Source organism: Chlorocebus sabaeus, chromosome 11 (assembly GCF_047675955.1).
Source record: "Chlorocebus sabaeus isolate Y175 chromosome 11, mChlSab1.0.hap1, whole genome shotgun sequence".
NCBI classification, from domain to species: Eukaryota; Metazoa; Chordata; class Mammalia; order Primates; family Cercopithecidae; genus Chlorocebus; species Chlorocebus sabaeus.
Window position 1 is genome coordinate 76,545,298 of NC_132914.1, and position 12,709 is coordinate 76,558,006.

General features: G+C 33.5%; 1 protein-coding gene across 5 annotated transcripts in view; it reads left to right on the forward strand.

The window, feature by feature from the left end:
- Nucleotides 1-12,709, forward strand: part of SYT1 (synaptotagmin 1) — a 592,766-nt gene that overhangs the window by 415,154 nt on the left and 164,903 nt on the right. For all 5 annotated transcript variants that reach the window (XM_037987655.2, XM_008004112.3, XM_037987647.2 and 2 more), the window contains one exon: nt 6,522-6,706. In XM_037987655.2, the coding sequence (XP_037843583.1) occupies nt 6,522-6,706 (185 nt within the window). The remainder of the gene's footprint in view (nt 1-6,521; nt 6,707-12,709) is intronic.

A 12,709-nucleotide genomic window follows, 5' to 3' on the forward strand; every position in this document is an offset into this window, starting at 1 on the left:
CACAGCCAGATTCCACCAGTCAGTCATAAAACTGACATCAATCCTACTGAAACTACTCCAGTGGATCAAGAAGGAGAGAATCCTCCCTAACTCATTCTACAAAGCCAGTATCACCCAAATACCTAAACCAGGAAAGGACACAACCAAATAGGAAATGTCCCTGATGAATATAGATGCAAAAATTCTCAACAAAATACTAGCAAACCAAATCCAACAGCACATGAAAAAATTAATTCACTGCAATCAAGTGGGTTTCATTCCAGGAATGCTAGGATGGATAAATATATGCAAGTCAATAAACATGATTCACCACATAAGCAGAATTAAAAATAAAAACCATATGGTCATATCAATACAGGTAGAAAAATCATTCAATAAAATCTAGCATCTCTTCCTGGTAAAAATTATCTACAAACTAGGAATAGAAGGAAAATGAACGTAACTCAAAATAATAAAAGCCAGATACATCAAACCCATAGCCAACATCATACTGAATGAGGGCAAAGTTGAAAGTGTTCACCCTAAGAACTAGAACAAGACAAGGGTGCCCAGTTTTACCACTTCCATTCAACATGGTACTGGAGGTCTTAGCCAGAACAATCCGGCAAAATAAAGAAATAAAGAGCATCCACATTGGAAAAGAGGATGTCAAACTGTCTCTGTTGGCTGTTGATATAAATGTATACATAGAAAACCCCAAAGACTCCTATATTTGATAAATGAATTCAATAAAGTCTCAGTGTACAAAATCAAGGTACATAAATCAGTACCACTGCTATATGCCAATAATGATCAAGCTGATAATCAAAACAAGAACTCAATCCTATATGTTTTTATAATAGCTGCAAAAAACATAAAATACCTAAAAAATATGCTTAACTAAGGAGGTGAAACATCTCTACAAGCAGAACTACAAAATACTGATAAAAGAAATCATAGATGACACAAACAAATGGAAAAGCATCCCATGTTCATGGACTAAAAGAATCAATATTGTGACAATTACCATACTATCCAAAGCAATCTTAGGCTCAGTATAATTACTATCAAAGTATCAACATCATTTTTCACAGAATTAGAAAAAACAACACTAAAATTCATATGGAACCAAAAAAGAGCCTGAATAGCCTAAGCAATCCTAAACAAAAATAACAAATCTGGCAATATCACATTACCTGACTTAAAATTACACTACAAGGCTATAGCAACCAAAACAGCATGGTTGTAAAATAAAAGTAATATGAAAGTAGACATATAGACCAATGGAACAGAATATACCCAGAAATAAACCCAGAAATAAAGCCACATATCTACAGCCAATTGATCTTCAACAAAGCAGACAAAAACATACACTGGGGAATGGATATCCCATTCAACACATGGTGCTGGGAAAATTAGATAACCAAATACAGAAGAATAAAACTGGATCCCTATCTCTGACCATATACAAAAAAATTAACACAATATGGATTAAAGACTTAAATGTAAGACCTGAAACCATAAGGATTCTGAAAGAAAACCTAGGGAAAAAACTCTTCTCAACACTGGCCTCGGTAAAAAAATTTATGACCAAGACCCCAAAAGCAAATGTAATAAAAACAAAAATAAATAAATAGGACTTAATTAAACTAAAATACTTCTGTACAGCTAAATAAATAATCAACAGAGTAAATAGACAACCTATAGAATGGGAGAAAATATTCACAAACTATACATCCAACAAAAGGCTAATATCCAAAATCCACAGGGACCTCAAATCAACAAGGAAAAATAAATCCCATAAAAGTGGGAAAATGTGAAGAGATATTTTTCAAAAGAGCCACACAAATGGCCAAAAAACATATGAAAAAAATGCTCCACATCACTAATCACCAGAGAAATGCAAATTAAAACCAAAATGAGATGTCACCTTACAATCAGAATGGCTATTAATAAAAAGTCAAAAAACAATAGACATTGGCATGGATGCTGTGAAAAGGGAACTCTTACTCACCGTTGATGTGTTAGGTAAATTAGTACAACTTCTATGCAGAACAGTATGGAGAGTTCTCAAACAACTAAAGACAGTTCTACCATGTGATCCAGCAATCCCATTACTGGGTATCTACCCAAAGAAAAAGAAGCCATTACATCAAAAAGACACCTGCACTCACATGTTTATTATAGCACAATTCACAAACGCAGAGTTATGGAATCAACCCAAGTGTCCATCAATGGATAAGTGGATAAAGAAAATTTCAGATATAGATATAGAGATATAGATAGATATAGATAGATCATGGAATACTACTCAGTTATGATAAGAGAACAAAATAATGTCTTTTGCAGCAACTTGGTTAGAATTGGAGGCCATTATCCTAAGTGAAGTAACTCAGAAACAGAAAACCAAAAACTGCATGTTCTCACTTATGGGTATGCAAAGGCATATAGAGTGGTATAATGAACACTGGAGACTCAAAAGTGGGAAGGGAATGAGATATTGAATATTACCTATTGGATACAATGTACACCATTCAGGTGATGGGTTCACTGAAAGCCCAGACGTTACCACTGTACAATTCATCCATTTAACCAAACCCCTAGAGCTACTAAAATAAATAAATAAGGAAGAAAAGACAGCAGAAAACACAGGAATAGCCCACATGAATATTACTAACATATAGTTACCTATATACAGCACATATTACAAATCTCTTGAGGTCTTCTTTGTATCATTTGAATTCCTATTGTTGCTATAATGAATTATTCCAAGTTTACTGGCATAAAAGCAACACACATTTATTATTTTCCCATTCTGGAGGTCAGAAATCTGAAATTGGTTTCACTGAGCTAAAATCAAGGTGTCCGCAGGGCCAGTTCTTTCTTGAAGGTGTAGGGGAGAATCCATTTTCCTGCCTTTTCCAGCTTCAACAGGCACCTGCATTCCTTGGCTCATGGTCCCTTTCTTCATCTACAAACCCAGCAACAGAGACTTTTCAAATCTCTCTCTCTCGGACTCTGACATTTCTGCCTGCCTCTTTCACTTATAAAAAACTCTGGTAATTGCATTGAGTCTACACTCAGATAATTCAGGATAATTTTCCCATCTCAAGATCCTTAATCTAATCACACTTGCAAAGTCCCTCTTACCAGGCAGGGTAACATATTCACAGCTTCTAGAAAATAAGATGTGGACATCTTGGAGGGGCCATTATCATGTCTACCACGAGGTATAAATTAAAACATCAGAAGCAGTTTTAAATTAATTTGCCTTGGACTTAATTATTACGTATCAATTTACCTTTGGGTCAAATAATATATGTGAGATTGATTCATCAACCAGAAAATGAAAATAATATTTTTAACAGAGTTTTTATACTAGTCTGTTATTTTCTGCTGAAAGGCCTTTAAGTTGAATGTTAAAATTCTTATTATAAACTTCCACGTAATGATAGTTGGGTAGCAATAACAATAAACTGATAGTTTTCTGCCTGTAGCAGTATTTTGATGAGACTATTTTTTTTGACTGAAACTCTTATTTTATATTTAAGAAATCACTGCATTTTATGCTGTTATTTGCTCCACTGAATTTTTTAATTGAACATGTTCTATTAAAGAGACTTTAAACCTAGATACAAATTTTTTTCTCTGTATACATTTTTAATAATCACATTTTTAACCTAACAACCTAAAGATAAATTTGAATTTCTCAAACTATTCAACCTATAGAGTTTTTCCTCTGTAAAACTGAAGTGATACTGAACAAAACTGCTGCAAAGACTAAATGAGATAATGTATCTATAACTGTAGCCCAATTGCTGGGCCGTAACAGGTAGGTAGGTCTTCCATAAACTTTTAGCTTGATCCAAAATATATTCCAGAAGATTTGCTGACCAATACTGAGACACGTTTCTAGAAATACTGCAGATGAATAATACTCTGGGTGTTGTTTCTTAGTAAACTTGACAAATTTTAAATATTTGGTTACTCTACGCAATGAAATAAAATTTTAACATGAGCATCCTAGTACTCTATTTACTAAAAATGGCTGTTTCTTTACATGATATACGACTAATAAGTCAAGCTATCCTATAGCTATACAAAATGATAACTTTAAGCACTTTTTTATTTTATCTATCTAAAGGTGCCAAATACATTGTGAAGAAAATTCTGTTAATTATATTTAATATAGCATATTCCAACTTAAAGTTATTCAAACTGAAGGCAAGTCTAAAAGACGGCAGTGCTTTAAGAAATAAAAGCCATAAAATAAAAGTTGTCCAGTGGTTATAAATTCCCTTCAAGTTGCATTATTTCACATTTCTTCTTGTAATCTCATGTTCCTAGCTCTTTAACTCCCTTTGATTAAATAATGTTCCTTTGCTTTCACTGTTTTCTTTTTGTGAACTTGTCAAGTCATCTTTGTCTTGTCTTGTATAATTTAAGAGACTTTTATGTAGCTCTCTGAGTGATTATCACCACACAAGTCCAACTGGGAGAATAATTTACGAGGTTCAAAATGAAGGGTCATTATGAATGCCATCTTTCCTGCAATGGATACGTACACTCTCTTGTTAATGCATGACAGGATTTTAGCTAGATCAAGGGAGATAGATGCTTTTAAATGAAGTATTATGAATGACATCATTGGTTACATAAAATAATTTACTTTTTTAATCTTTACATTGCTTAATAAGTTCAGAGAACTGGAAGAAAACGTCTTTGGGTGTGGGTTTATCTGTAACTTTCACATAAGTATTTCTTTGGTAGAAAGCACAATTTCAAAAGTTGTAGTTTTATTTTATGTCCTTAGGTTAACATCTAGTATCCAGTCATAAGCTGGAATAATATGCATAGTAAGTATTCTGCACAATAATACTAAATGCAGAGGAAAAGCAAAGAGAGTAGATTTTCTCAATTTTGAAGAGAGGTTAATTTTTAAGTGTTTTTACTTTATCAAAGTACTCCTGACTGGTGTTCAGCAATCATTGGTTCTAGTAATGTTTATTTGGCTTTCCCTTATCATTTCAGTGCCCAGTATCGTTTTTTATTACAACAGACAAATAAAATTACTTCTGATTAATTTCAATAGCTGTGATTTCTTTTATGAGTACTTCCCTTTCAACCTAACCGAAATCATAAATGTTTCCACGTCACCTTATTTTTTATAAGCACATGATGTAAGGCATACCAAATAAGAAAATATACCAACTCTAAGCAGAGGGACAACTGTAATAGAAAACTAAATCTTTATTTGAGTATATTTATGTATATATGTTCTATTATTTTAAACAGCCTGTAAACCTAGGCCTCTCCTCTTATCTAAAAATCATCCTTCCTCCTGTCATTCCCTTTGCATTTTCACTAAATTCCCCTCAGGGTACTCATCTTGCTTTTTACATATTTATTTGTGTGAGTAGTTTATGTTTTTTCATATGTCCTGAGCTCTTTACCTTACCCACAATGCCTTGACTGTAAAGAAATGATAGCTAACTTTGGTCAGGTGCCGTGGTTCACGCCTGTAATCCCAGCACTTTGGGAGGCCAAGTCAGGCGGATCACAAGGTCAAGAGATCGAGACCATCCTGGTCAACATGGTGAAACCCCATCTCTACTAAAAATATATATATATATAAATATATATATATATATTTAGCTGGGCATGGTGGCATATGCCTGAAGTTTCAGCTACTCAGAACACTGAGGCAGGGGAATCGCCTGAACCCAGGAGGAAGAGGTTGCAGTGAACCAAGATCACGCCACTGCACTCCAGCCTGGCAACAGAGCGAGACTGTCTCAAAAAAAAAAAAAAAAAAAAAAAAAATCTACACCTGGGTTAAGAGCCACCAAACGCATGAGCATCACCCACATCTAGAGAACCTCAGTGCATGCATTTCCCCATGATTGATTTTCAAATCACCAAGTACTTCTTAACCTTCACTATTGTTATGATTTTACATTTGTTGTTCTACATATATGACTAATATCTGTCCTCCACCATGCCAGAACATGCTAGTATTTTAGAGATGAGTAATAGCAACTGCCATTTATTAAGCTTTTGCCATGTGCCAGGCACTGCATCTTATTATTTAATACTCAGAAAGATCTATGGGGTACCTACCAATTTACTTCCACTTTAGAGATGAGGAAAGTGAGGCAGAGAGAGGTTAGACGACTTGCCCAAGATCACACAGCTAGTAAATAGTGGAGCCAGGATTTAAACTCAATGGCTGAACTCCAAAGCTTGGCTCTGAATGAGTGAAGAGATGCATTTCTAGAAATCTAGCTTGGAGAGTCAAGAAAAGTAATAGGAAGGAGATGACATTTGATATATCTGGAAGGGCAAAGTGGGAAAGAAAGGAAGCAATACACTCAGTGGAGACAACAACACAGATAAAGTACTGAGGAATGGTGTACCTGCAGCATAACGGGTGCTCAAAAATGCAAATGAAAAAATGAATATTTTTATAGCCCATGAGTTAAAAGGTTTTGCACATCTAAGTGTTGTATGACTAGTGCTCTCTGTGTGTTTCTTTCTTTCAGTGCCACCGTGGGCCTTAATCGCAATAGCCATAGTCGCAGTCCTTTTAGTCCTGACCTGCTGCTTTTGTATCTGTAAGAAATGTTTGTTCAAAAAGAAAAACAAGAAGAAGGGAAAGGAAAAAGGAGGAAAGAATGCCATTAACATGAAAGATGTAAAAGACTTAGGGAAGACAATGAAAGATCAGGTAATGTATTCTTTCCACATTTCTTCTTAGATTATTTTGTTTAAAAATGATAAACAAATGGTTTATTATTTTATGCCATATAATTATAGAAATAAACAACTTCTGGACCCATATTGTTTTTGAGATGCTTTGCAAACTTTTCAGTCATTGTTCAAGATCCCAAAGCATAATGGAGGCATTTGGCAGGATTTTCCAATCTCCTGAGCATATAGAACAGAAAAGGGAATCCATGATCATCAGGTCCATCTTGATGGGTTTGGCATATGAGAATGATGCCTGAATATTTTGATTACATCTGTTTAACCAGTCTTCATTGTGTTTAGAGTTAGAAAAATCAAATAAAAAGTGCCTGAGTGTTTTTGCAGTTGGGCAGGGGATCTTTCTAATTTCTACTGTTCATAATTGCTGTTAAATAACTGAGTTTTACAGCTGTTCATCAAACTTGATGAAAGCTGCTTTTCCTACATGTCCATCCAGTTGGAAAATTAGTTCTCAAGAATAATGGATTATATGGGAGAAGGGAGGGAATATGAGCCAGTTCTAAAGAACAAGACAGGACAGAATTTTTGCCTTATAAAAAAGTTTTCTTTCTTATTTCTTAAAAGACAAAATTATCATTTCAATTTAATAAGGACAATTACAACCATAACACTGGTTATAAAATCCATCTGGCTGGGTTATCTTTCCAAGCCCAAAAAAGCGATTTGGCCTGTTCTTTCTGTTGCTATCTGTTTTTGGCTAAATTAATTGGACAACTTGGTTCAAGATAACATTTACTATTATTAATAATTTTAAATGCCCCTTCAGTTTTTAAATAATATTCATATTGAATATCTCTAAAGAATATTTAATTCATATTTTAAAATTAAATTGTATATATACAGATTTTTTATAGAAATCACATTTTCAATTACCAATGTTTTCCATGAAATACAAAAGTTTTATTTATTCCCAAATAGCAAAATACATAGGCAGTTTTATAAATTCCTCTTATACTATTAATTACTATTCATCAAACTCTTAAACCTGAATCTCCTTAAGAACAATTTAATCAAGTGTTACAACAGGCATTTTAAGTACATTGGCGTTGTTTCCTAGTTCATTACACATTCAGGACACTAACTCCCCTTCCCAGCTTGAGTTTTAAACTCTTTTTCCTCAAAGACACTGCAGTATCTATTGATAATAATTTCACAAAGGCTCATTTTTTACTTCCTGCATTTTTGTTTGGTTTTGGAGCTGTGGAATGGATGGAATGCCTGTACTCATACTCAGAGAGTTTGGGACTGAGCTCAGAGTAGTAAGAGTTTGATTTTTCTGGCAATTTCTAATCACAGTCACAAAAGCCAATGCATAAACGTCCAACTACAAGTGTCTAACAAAGATTTTTCTCTTCAGTGAAGTAGAAACTAAAATTTCAAATCATGTCTTTATTTCCACTTGATAAAGATTTATTTAAACAACTTATTGGGAGATTAAGTGTGGAAATAACCTCCTAGATGGACATGGACTGAATAATATGTATGTTAATTTTATCAATATTATGAAAACAATAATTTGACAATAGATTACTATCATTTTCATAATTATCATAAAAGTTGAATGTGGTTTCACTGTGTTCTAGAATTAATTAAAATTACTGAATAATGTTAAGTGATAACTATAACATTTCTTCCTAGGACAATAAATCTATAATATTTGTGGGATTTGTTCTGTATGATGTAAGATTATAATTTATGGCATAGTGGTGGTGTTTATTACCCCTGTTATGACCTGGATAAATGACCAAGATCTCAAATATAGAGAATTAATGGGGGTTAATTTTTCATTGATGATCTATTTTTTGGATGGGGAGAGACAGAGAAAATGATTCAAACAAAGAGATATTATGAAGTCAGTGATAGTTTATAACAATCTGTTATTGCAAATTATTTAGAATGTCAACCACTCAAAAAGATGTTTTCAGTCATTTTAAGTAGATCACTTTGTCTACATAGGACATTAGCTAGGTCTCAATTTTACTAAGTTATGAGCAATTAAATGCACAGAATAAGATATAATTCAGACAGATGAATATACACTCCAGGGATAAACGTTTATGTAACTGTAGCTTATGCTACTTTTTGAAGCAGACAAAAGTAGCTAATCATGGGTTCCATCAGTTTATGAAGAGGATGACTGAAAAAGCAAAACAGAATGTGCATATTTTAAGAGAATGTTTTATCACATGATGATCGCCAGATCACCCAAAAATCAAAACAGCATGAATACAAATTAAAATTATTATTAAATAATTATATTTTCAAAATATCTTCAGCAGAATGTTGAAGTGAACATGGGAAGAAAATAAAGATGGCTTATGCCTCTCTCGTTTAAAAACAAGACAGATGTGAGAAGCATTTTAGATATAATTTCTTAATCTTAAGAGAGATATATATAGGCTCTAGATACAGGATATAAATGCTCTAGGACAATCAATACATTTTTACCATTTCAATTCATATCAAACTCACAGAAATTCAAATTTCAATATTCATGGCTACATGTCTCTATAGTAAGGTTTTGAAACCAAGGAAGATTTTTTAAATATTCTGCAATAATTACAAAAAGTATAGATATTTATGTTGCATAAAATACATATTTACGTGTTCTTTTGTATGCATTAAAACTAGAGAACACTAACCAGACAGAAGGAAAATATTCACTTGTAAAGCCATAGGTCTGGAAAGGTCATTTCTCCATGGTTTTCACTAATGTGTGTGGATATTTTAATTTTTATTTCTTCCTTCTATGTCCTTATCTGTGTTGTGTCTCATGACTGTTCTGGACTGTCCCTTGCGGTAGGTTTCCTCTGCTACTTAGACATCCCTAGTCAACGCTCAGATACATTTAGTGGCCTGGCACCTGGGGCTCCACAGCTGAGGGTATATCATTCTGACACACATCAAGAGGCTGAACTAAATTGATTTCTTTAAAGTTAAGGTGTTCTCATTTTAAACACGCTAACGGATTAAATATAACAGTATTAGAAAGCTCAAGTTTTAAGTTGATGGACACAGAAAGAAATTCAGTCCCTTGCGCTACTTTTCCAGTGTGCCTTATTAAATCCAAATCTGAACAATGTCACTGAGAATGAACAAATGCTCCTTCTGATGGTTGCGAACACAGCACCTGTTGAATGTCAAAGCAAACCATAAGCATGTGCACTTAATCTTTGAAATTTAAAATAAGGTCTGATATTCCCAACCCAGCTTTTTCTACTGCAATTTATCAAACCTCAGAACTGCTAGGAGTACAAGCTTTTTCTTCCGAATTTTGTTCCATGGAGGGGAAAATAGTGCTCTTGAGATATTATAATAGCTACTGATTTAATAGGTCTGAATTTAATGTGATGGTACAGAAAATGTCTTGCTTAAGCTCAGCCTTTGGGACAGAAATAGACTTAATCACTTCAGTGATGAACAGTGGCACTGAGAAATTATCAAAAATTTAGCCCTATTTCATGCAGAATAATTGCAGAGATGGTCCTCCCTTCTATTCAGGTAAAAGCCACTTAGGGAGAAGGAGATTTAATATATCAGCTATTTCAAATTGCACTGGGCTGAAACATGATACATAAATTCAGTTCTGAAAGAGACTTTTGAAAAGGTATTTTAATCGATGAATTTTTTATTATAATAATAGACTGACATGCAGATTTATCAAACAGAAATAGATGTTAAATAGTTTGCTATTATTTTTACAAAACCAAAAATCTTATAGGGAGGCAAATTACCTAAGTTGCAATTTCCTGAGCACATCTACGACAGTGTTAAAGACTTATACACAGCTAGGGTTTTGAAAGGGCAAAGGGATTCCACTGCCTAAAATTCTCTAACTAAACTCAGTAGTCTTTTTTTTTTTTTTGTCACTTTACTATCACATGTTACCTTTAGTGACCAAGCCTCTTGTTCACAAGTTAAACAATTAATATAAATTTTAAAATATTTTCATGTTATTTCCTGTCTTTAGCCATATTAGTAATTCAACATTTTAACATTCAAAGAAACACCCAAGCATAGATTAAACTTTCCAAATTAAGTGGTTTGTAGCTAACCAAATTTGATAATGTTTCTACACAGATGTATATCATGACGGCAATTTTCAATTTTCAAAACTCACTGTCGGTTCCTAAGAAATTTCCAGCAAAAAAAGCAGAGGCATCTCTGACAACAGCTCAATTCTGTTTATATGACCTTCCCACCTGAATGAGTTCTATTAACCTGTGATACAGCCGAGTCTCAGTTTTTTAGAATCAAATTGGAGTTAACTGGGTGAAGCCAAATTAGAAAATCTTCTAAATTCAAGGACTGAGGGTGCCATTTTGAAGCATCACTGAAGGTCCCTGAGTAAGAGGGTGGATTGAACAGAGAATCTCCTTCCTGAGAATGCTGAACACAGCAAAGAAAAAAGACCATGTAGTCTTGGATGCGGGGGTAGCAGAGAGGAGGAACTGTGGTCTGATGACTGATGCCTACCTACAACCTGGTTATAATTCTTGCATTTGAGTTCTATGAGAATTCTTAGATTCAATTTGAGAGCTAACAAGAGTTAAGATTCCTTTACTTTGTCAGAGATATAAAACAATCTACCACTGGTATGTCCATTTTGATTTCTGTGAGATTCTACAGTAATACATGCATGCATACACATATACAAAAATAGCAATAAAAATGCTATAACCTAAAACTAGGAGACAATAATTGTTGTATATAACATAACAACAAAGTTGAAATCATTAAAATACAAAGAGCCTTTGCAAATCAATAAGAAAAAGGCAAACAATACATAGACAAATTAGCAAAGGCTATGTACAGGCAGTCCCCAGAAGAAAAAATACAAATGGTTCATACACAGTTTTTAATCTTTTCAACCTCACACATAGTCAGGAAAATGTAATTTTATATTATTTTAAATTTTGAGTAATGACTGTGTATACATTTCTAATTAATTGTTCCAATTACTTAAAGCAATAAGAATTGCACATCCCTAGAAACAAAACTCATGTACTTACAACCTTTATAAATGTTGATATTTTTAGGAAAATGTTTGCATGTTGGAAAAAATATTATATTTTTTGATTTTTTAAAAAGAAGAGCATTTGAATGAAACTTATGAGATAATGAGCTTTCTAATATTTCCATTTATAGTACACTTAAGTTTTAGGTTATAAAGAGTATTCAATTGGTCAGACTGAGTTTTGAGAGTTCAATACAATTGATTTTGCCCTTAAATACAAAATGAATTCTTATACCAATTTGTTTTTGACAGAATTGCAAACCTAACTCTTTTTATCTTTTGATATCAAATAGACTCTTAAATCAATTTAATTCAGCCTAGCTTTTGGTGGAGCTGTTATGAAAATAAAGTGGTAAACTGAAACTGGAAGTGGGGTGAACTTTTCTCTAAACATGGATTTGCTGGTGGCATGTTTTTTTCCTCTTTTTCATACCATAATAAATGTAGATGTGAAACACAGGGAATTTAAATTTTCTGAGGATCATTACTGAACTATCTTTTTCATAGGAAACAAGGCAACAAAAGGCCATGCATTTGATATTAATTATTCCACTGCATGTAGCGATACTTTATATGATGCTGAGCATCTCTTTAAACTACATGAATGTGAAACCTGGCCTGGTTAGTAGCATGTTTATCTTTCCTCTGAAAGCAGCAGTTTTATCAGAGCCAAATACAACATCAAGTTGATACTTTCTTTGCAACAATGTTACATTTTTTGCTTGCAATATTCTGAGGGGCTTCTTCCATCGCTTTCATTTTGCTTGCTGATTGGGGAAAAAAATTCCGTGCACAAAAGGAATTTAAAAAAATATGTAAGCAGCAAATGTGAATGTGTGTCAAACAGATTTCCAGCATCTTAGTGCTTGCTTCGAACAGCTTGGAAGTGTAACTACAGGCCCAGTTCAATTTAAGTTTTAATGAAAATTCACTGAAATTCACATG